The sequence below is a fragment of the Macrosteles quadrilineatus genome, unplaced genomic scaffold, assembly GCF_028750875.1.
Source record: "Macrosteles quadrilineatus isolate MER2022 unplaced genomic scaffold, UCM_ALF_1.0 Scaffold_802__1_contigs__length_31293, whole genome shotgun sequence".
NCBI lineage: Eukaryota > Metazoa > Arthropoda > Insecta > Hemiptera > Cicadellidae > Macrosteles > Macrosteles quadrilineatus.
In genome coordinates, this window is record NW_026543395.1 from 13922 (window position 1) to 21856 (window position 7935).

At 38.6% G+C, this 7935-nt stretch overlaps 1 protein-coding gene across 1 annotated transcript; it reads right to left on the minus strand.

The window, feature by feature from the left end:
• Nucleotides 1-819: 819 nt before the first annotated feature.
• LOC128982624 (piggyBac transposable element-derived protein 4-like) lies at nt 820-2814 on the minus strand. Its single transcript, XM_054401576.1, has one exon. It carries the CDS (start codon nt 2812-2814, stop codon nt 820-822), a length of 1995 nt encoding a protein of 664 aa, XP_054257551.1.
• Between the last annotated feature and the right edge of the window lie 5121 nt (nt 2815-7935).

Genomic DNA, 7935 nt, shown 5'->3' on the forward strand with positions numbered 1-7935 from the left:
ACTTATTCTAGACAACCCTCAAGTATATACCACGTAAAGGGTTGTCACCCTCCTCCTGAAGACTATTGTAACACCACTAAAACAAGATCTTTCCCACTAAAAAAGAAATTAACCCTTCCCGGACGGGCGAAATCGTGACATAGGACGGGCAAAAATCGTAGGAAAAAAAAAAAATTAATTTTCCTTTTTTGTGTTTTATTATACGAATATACATAAAATAAACACAATGGAACACTTCATACTGTCCAAATAATTTTTTACTCGTTTTTATTTGAAAAAAAATTATGCGGATATATCCGCTCCCCGTCCGCAGATGAGTAGAAAAGCTGCGGATATATCCGCCACCCGTCTTTGAAGATATGACTATGACAACGTTAGGTAATAAATAAAGAACAATATGTTGTTGCGTTGTTTATTATATAAAACTGTTTCAAGAAAATAACACTTCAAGAAAAAGTTGAACTACAATTTCAGTTTTCAAAAAGTTACAAAATCATTTTACGGGGTTTACAAGGTGCCTGTAAATAGTCCATTCTTATAAAACAATAAAAAACAACAATAATTTCAGTTTTCAAAAGGTTACAAAATCATTTTACAGAGTTTACAAGGTGCCTGTAAATAGCCCATTCTTATAAAACAAGAAAAAATAACAATAATTTCAGTTTTCAAAAGGTTACAAAATCATTTTACAGAGTTTACAAGGTGCCTGTAAATAGCCCATTCTTATAAAACAAGAAAAAATAACAATAATTTCAGTTTTCAAAAGGTTACAAAATCATTTTACAGAGTTTACAAGGTGCCTGTAAATAGCCCATTCTTCTAAAAATAGTCTTTTTGAGTGTGGTACACCTCAAAACATGTGTCTGGATGTAAGTACGGTTTTTCGTCACATGTTTTACAAAAGTACACAGTTTCCTTACGAACTTTGTTCTTTGCACAAACATGACATCTGAAGGACCCCTTCGGTGATTTGCCCATAACATGGAGTTTTCCGTTCAGCCGTTGAATATCATTTTTCGGTCGTCCTGGTCGTCTTCTTGTAAAATTGCAGGTCTCCTGAACGTAGTCTCTTACTAAATCTTCCACAAGGCTAAGTCTAAACTGTTTGTGAGACATTGCTACTCTGTTGTTGTCTTCTTGCAAGGATTTATATAGAATATAAGAGTTTATAGTAGACACTTCAAGGAGCCAAAAGAAAAGTTTGCGATACCATTTTTTAGTACGCCTCATAAACTGATAACTAGATATCACGTGGTCAGCACGATCAACTCCACCCATGTGTTTAGTGTAATCTAAGACAACATCAGGCTTTAGTACAGGAGGTTTATTTGGCCACTTGCTGGGCTTCTCTGTCATCTCATTCCGGCTTATTTTGTGTTTGGTTGTAAGCATAGTTACCACTCTTTTGTCCTTCCAATAAATAACACCCAAGTCTTTGTTTCTTCGTGCTTCTACATCACCACAATTGAGCGGTTTGCTTAGTGTTGGCATTTCCTTTCTATTATTCATAACCGTTCCCGTAACAAACATATTTTTCTTCAGCAACTCTTTAGCCAGTTCAGGGCTATTGTAGTAACGGTCGACGTATACATGGTGACCAGATGGAGGGTCCAGGGGATCTTTTACTAAAGAATCGCAGAGTTGTAGAACAGTATTTGTTGTTTTCAAAAGCTCATCCTCGTTACCATCACTTTTACCGTAATATGGGCTGAAACTGTAAATATACCCATTCAGAGCATCAGAAAGAACAAACACTTTTAGCCCAAATTTTACAGGCTTGTCGGGGTTGTAAACTCTGAATGAAATCTTGCCCTTGAATGAAATAGTGCTCTCATCCACTGACACATACGAGCTTGGCGTATAGAATAGTTTACATTGCTCTTGAATTGTGTTCACAATATTTCTTATTTTGAGGTCACGTGCGCTTCCCTGTTCATGACTAAAGTGTAATCTCCAAAACAGCATCAAAAACCTATCTCGAGTAAAAACATCGGAAAAAAAGGGCATCTTGTTTACCCAGGACAATGAAAAGTAGTCCTTTATATCAGGCAACGGGTGAAGTCCCATATTCAGTACAACCCCGAGAAGAGCTCGGATCTCTGTGGTTGTTGTATCAGCCCAAACCTTTTGTTTCCTTTGGTTTTGAATAGGCAAACTTTGAGCATATAGGTTGGTTTCATCACAAATCAATTGTATCAGATTACTATGAAAGTAAAGTGAAAAGAAATCAATTGGTTTTGAAGTGAGATCAAATTCTGTAGGCAGATTACGACCGTAATTACAGTTATAAATAGGAATAGTACTTACAGGTCCACTGTCACTGTCGGTCACAAAATCATACTCCTTATCCCACTTCATACGAAGGAGTTTAGCTTTAGTTAGATTTGGTTGTTGTGCCTCTGTAGACCTCTTTTTAGATGGCTTTTTAGAGTTCTTTGCAAATGACTTTTTGGACGCCATTGTAGATTCATTGGTTGAACTATGAAGGCTTTCTTTTTCCGAGTCAATAAAACTTGAGGCATTCCCAATATCGTCCTCACTAACTTGTTCATCACTAATACTTTCCACTTGAACCACATTACATTCATCTTGAGGAACATCAGCGTCTTTGTCATTTTCGGATACAAAACCATTTACTATATCAATATCATTTCCATCGATATTTGCATTATTTACATCACAACTACGCACAGATATGTTGTCATCTTCGTCCAATTCCATCCCATCAACAGCAACATCACCCTCCGAAAAACTCTTGTTCAATAACTCAATAATATCACCAGAAAAACTAGTACTATTTACGTTATAAGCCATCGTGCATCACTATCTCATTCTGCTAGACAGACAACTGTAACGTTTGGCGCCAACACACAGACAACGTGGTTTTGAGCGCGAAACGTCGTGGGGGGTGTAGGAGAGGTGGTTGGCGTGAGGGAGAAAGGGGCGGCGCGGGAGAGAGGGGCAGCGCGGGAGAGAGGGTCAGCGCGGGAGAGAGGGGCAGCGCCTGAGAGAGGGGGAGTGCGAGAGAGAGCGCAGCCATGGATAGAGCAGGAAAGTGGCGCCTTGGTACCGCGAAACATCTGGTTACTGTTTGTAACCTTACAAACAGACCTGCCAGTCTGTCTGAAAAGAAGGCGGATATAACCGCTTCCCGTCCGGAACATAAAAAACCATAGGCTGATATATCCGTCACCCGTCCTTAATCGCTAATGACTTATGCGGATATATCCGTCACCCGCCCGGGAAGGGTTAAAACCTCGATTGTCTTACAAAGAAGCAAGTCAGAACTCTCAATTTCTAGCTCCTCCCTCAGCAGATCCATCAGACCTATCTTCACCAACACCTGAACACTTTCTGCATAGTACACCTCATGCGATAAAAGTCAAAAGATGGCATCGATGGAGACTACCTTCATCTTGTTGTGATTCAAGACATCCTTACACCTCCAATGTGTTGGCCACTGGCTAGAATTGTTGAAACACACCCTGGTTCAGATAACATTACAAGAGTTGTGACTGTGCGTACGAAGAGTGGCCTTCTCACTAGACCGGCAATCAAGGTTTTCCCACTGCCTGTACTTGAAGACTAAATTTTGTTACAGTTCCGCCCCTTTTGTTGCTTTAACTTTCTCTGTTTTAATTAGGCCTACTGTTTCTGTACTCACTTGTTAAATTAATTAATTGAACCTGCGGTTCAAGGGGCCCGGCATGTTTAGTATTCTATGGTTTATTTTATTTCAGTCTGGCTTCAACACATGTTTTGGGGGTTTTCAATTTTACTACATGTGATTATTGTTTTGATAATATTATTGTTGTTCAAAATGATCAAGAAATACATCACAGTTTTTACCTAATTCATTTTGCATTTATTTGTTGGTGATTTTCTCTATAGATTATGTAATTGTATTTTAAAGTTATATAAAGGACTTTCTCATTCTTAACCTCAAGACTCAATTCAAGATTGGTGAGATATAATTAATTATTCATGGTAATCTCTATTCAGTTCCATTACATCAAACATAAAACTATTCTTTCCACTTTAAATTCCCTAATAATTTCAACATCCTTGTACACACTTGTACAACCTTGTACAAACTTGTACAAACTTGTACATCCTTGTACACGATTTTACACCCTTGTACACACTTGTACAACCTTGTAAAAACTTGTACAACCTTGTACACACTTGTACACCCTTGTACACACTTGTACAACCTTGTACACACTTGTACAACCTTGTACACACTTGTACAACCTTTTACACACTTGTACAACCTTGTACACACTTGTACAACCTTGTACACACTTGTACAACCTTGTACACACTTGTACAACCTTGTACACACTTGTACAACCTTGTACACACTTGTACAACCTTGTACACACTTGTACAACCTTGTACACACTTGTACAACCTTGTACACACTTGTACAACCTTGTACACACTTGTACAACCTTGTACACACTTGTACAACCTTGTACACACTTGTACAACCTTGTAAAAACTTGTACAACCTTGTACACACTTGTACAACCTTTTACACACTTGTACAACCATGTAAAAACTTGTACAACCTTGTACACACTTGTACACCCTTGTACACACTTGTACAAGCTTGTACACACTTGTACAACCTTGTACACACTTGTACACCCTTGTACACACTTGTACAACCTTTTACAAACTTGTACACACTTGTACAAACTTGTACATTATTGTACATACTTGTACACCCTTGTACACACTTGTACAACCTTGTACAAACCTGTACACCCTTGTACACACTTGTACAAGCTTGTACACACTTGTACAAGCTTGTACACACTTGTACAAGCTTGTACACACTTGTACACCCTTGTTCAAACTTGTGCACCCTTGTACATTTTTGTACACCCTTGTACACATTTGTACAACCTTGTACAAACTTGTACACACTTGTACAAACTTGTACACACTTGTACAACCTTGTACAAACTTGTACAACCTTGTACACACTTGTACAACCTTGTACACACTTGTACAAGCTTGTACACACTTGTACAAGTTGTACACACTTGTACAACCTTGTACACACTTGTACAACCTTGTACACACTTGTACAACCTTGTACACACTTGTACAACCTTGTACAAACTTGTACAAACTTGTACAACCTTTTCATCCTTGTACACATTTGTACACCCTTGTACACACTTGTACAACCTTGTACAAACCTGTACACCCTTGTACAAACTTGTACAAGCTTGTACACACTTGTACACCCTTGTACACACTTGTACAACCTTGTACAAACTTGTACACTTGTACAACATTGTACAAACCTGTACACCCTTGTACACACTTGTACAACCTTGTACACACTTGTACAACCTTGTACCCCCTGTTACAACCTTGTACACACTTGTACAACCTTGTACACACTTGTACAAGCTTGTACACACTTGTACACCCTTGTTCAAACTTGTGCACCCTTGTACACCTTTGTACACCCTTGTACACATTTGTACAACCTTGTACAAACTTGTACACACTTGTACAAACTTGTACACACTTGTACAACCTTGTACAAACTTGTACAACCTTGTACACACTTGTACAACCTTGTACACACTTGTACAAGCTTGTACACACTTGTACAAGTTGTACACACTTGTACAAGTTGTACACACTTGTACAACCTTGTACACACTTGTACAACCTTGTACACACTTTTACAACCTTGTACACACTTGTACAACCTTGTACAAACTTGTACAAACTTGTACAACCTTTTCATCCTTGTACACATTTGTACACCCTTGTACACACTTGTACAACCTTGTACAAACCTGTACACCCTTGTACACACTTGTACAAGCTTGTACACGATTGTACACCCTTGTACACACTTGTGCACCCTTGTACACACTTGTACACCCTTGTACACACTTGTACAACCTTGTACAAACTTGTACACACTTGTACAACATTGTACAAACCTGTACACCCTTGAACACACTTGTACAACCTTGTACACACTTGTACAACCTTGTACCCCCTGTTACAACCTTGTACACACTTGTACAACCTTGTACACACTTGTACAGCCTTGTACACAATTGTACACCCATGTACACAATTTAAAAACTTGTACACACTTGTACAACCTTGTACACACTTGTACAACCTTGTACACACTTGTACAACCTTGTACACACTTGTACAACCTTGTACACACTTGTACAGCCTTGTACACAATTGTACAACCTTGTACACAGTTGTACAGCCTTGTACACAATTGTACAACCTTGTACACACTTGTACAACCTTGTACACCCTTGTACACACTTTTACTTATCGTACACACTTGTACACCCTTGTACAAACTTGTACATCCTTGTACACACTTGTACAACCTTGTACAAACTTGTAAAAACTTGTACAAACTTGTACAAACTTGTACAAACTTGTACATCCTTGTACACACTTGTACAACCTTGTACAAACTTGTACAAACTTGTACATCCTTGTACACGATTTTACACCCTTGTACACACTTGTACAACCTTGTAAAAACTTGTACAACCTTGTACACACTTGTACACCCTTGTACACACTTGTACAACCTTGTACACACTTGTACAACCTTGTACACACTTGTACAACCTTTTACACACTTGTACAACCTTGTACACACTTGTACAACCTTGTACACACTTGTACAACCTTGTACACACTTGTACAACCTTGTACACACTTGTACAACCTTGTACACACTTGTACAACCTTGTACACACTTGTACAACCTTGTACACACTTGTACAACCTTGTACACACTTGTACAACCTTGTACACACTTGTACAACCTTGTACACACTTGTACAACCTTGTACACACTTGTACAACCTTGTACACACTTGTACAACCTTGTAAAAACTTGTACAACCTTGTACACACTTGTACAACCTTTTACACACTTGTACAACCATGTAAAAACTTGTACAACCTTGTACACACTTGTACACCCTTGTACACACTTGTACAAGCTTGTACACACTTGTACAACCTTGTACACACTTGTACACCCTTGTACACACTTGTACAACCTTTTACAAACTTGTACACACTTGTACAAACTTGTACATTATTGTACATACTTGTACACCCTTGTACACACTTGTACAACCTTGTACAAACCTGTACACCCTTGTACACACTTGTACAAGCTTGTACACACTTGTACAAGCTTGTACACACTTGTACAAGCTTGTACACACTTGTACAAGCTTGTACACACTTGTACACCCTTGTTCAAACTTGTGCACCCTTGTACATTTTTGTACACCCTTGTACACATTTGTACAACCTTGTACAAACTTGTACACACTTGTACAAACTTGTACACACTTGTACAACCTTGTACAAACTTGTACAACCTTGTACACACTTGTACAACCTTGTACACACTTGTACAAGCTTGTACACACTTGTACAAGTTGTACACACTTGTACAACCTTGTACACACTTGTACAACCTTGTACACACTTGTACAACCTTGTACACACTTGTACAACCTTGTACAAACTTGTACAAACTTGTACAACCTTTTCATCCTTGTACACATTTGTACACCCTTGTACACACTTGTACAACCTTGTACAAACCTGTACACCCTTGTACAAACTTGTACAAGCTTGTACACACTTGTACACCCTTGTACACACTTGTACAACCTTGTACAAACTTGTACACTTGTACAACATTGTACAAACCTGTACACCCTTGTACACACTTGTACAACCTTGTACACACTTGTACAACCTTGTACCCCCTGTTACAACCTTGTACACACTTGTACAACCTTGTACACACTTGTACAGCCTTGTACACAATTGTACACCCATGTACACAATTTAAAAACTTGTACACACTTGTACAACCTTGTACACACTTGT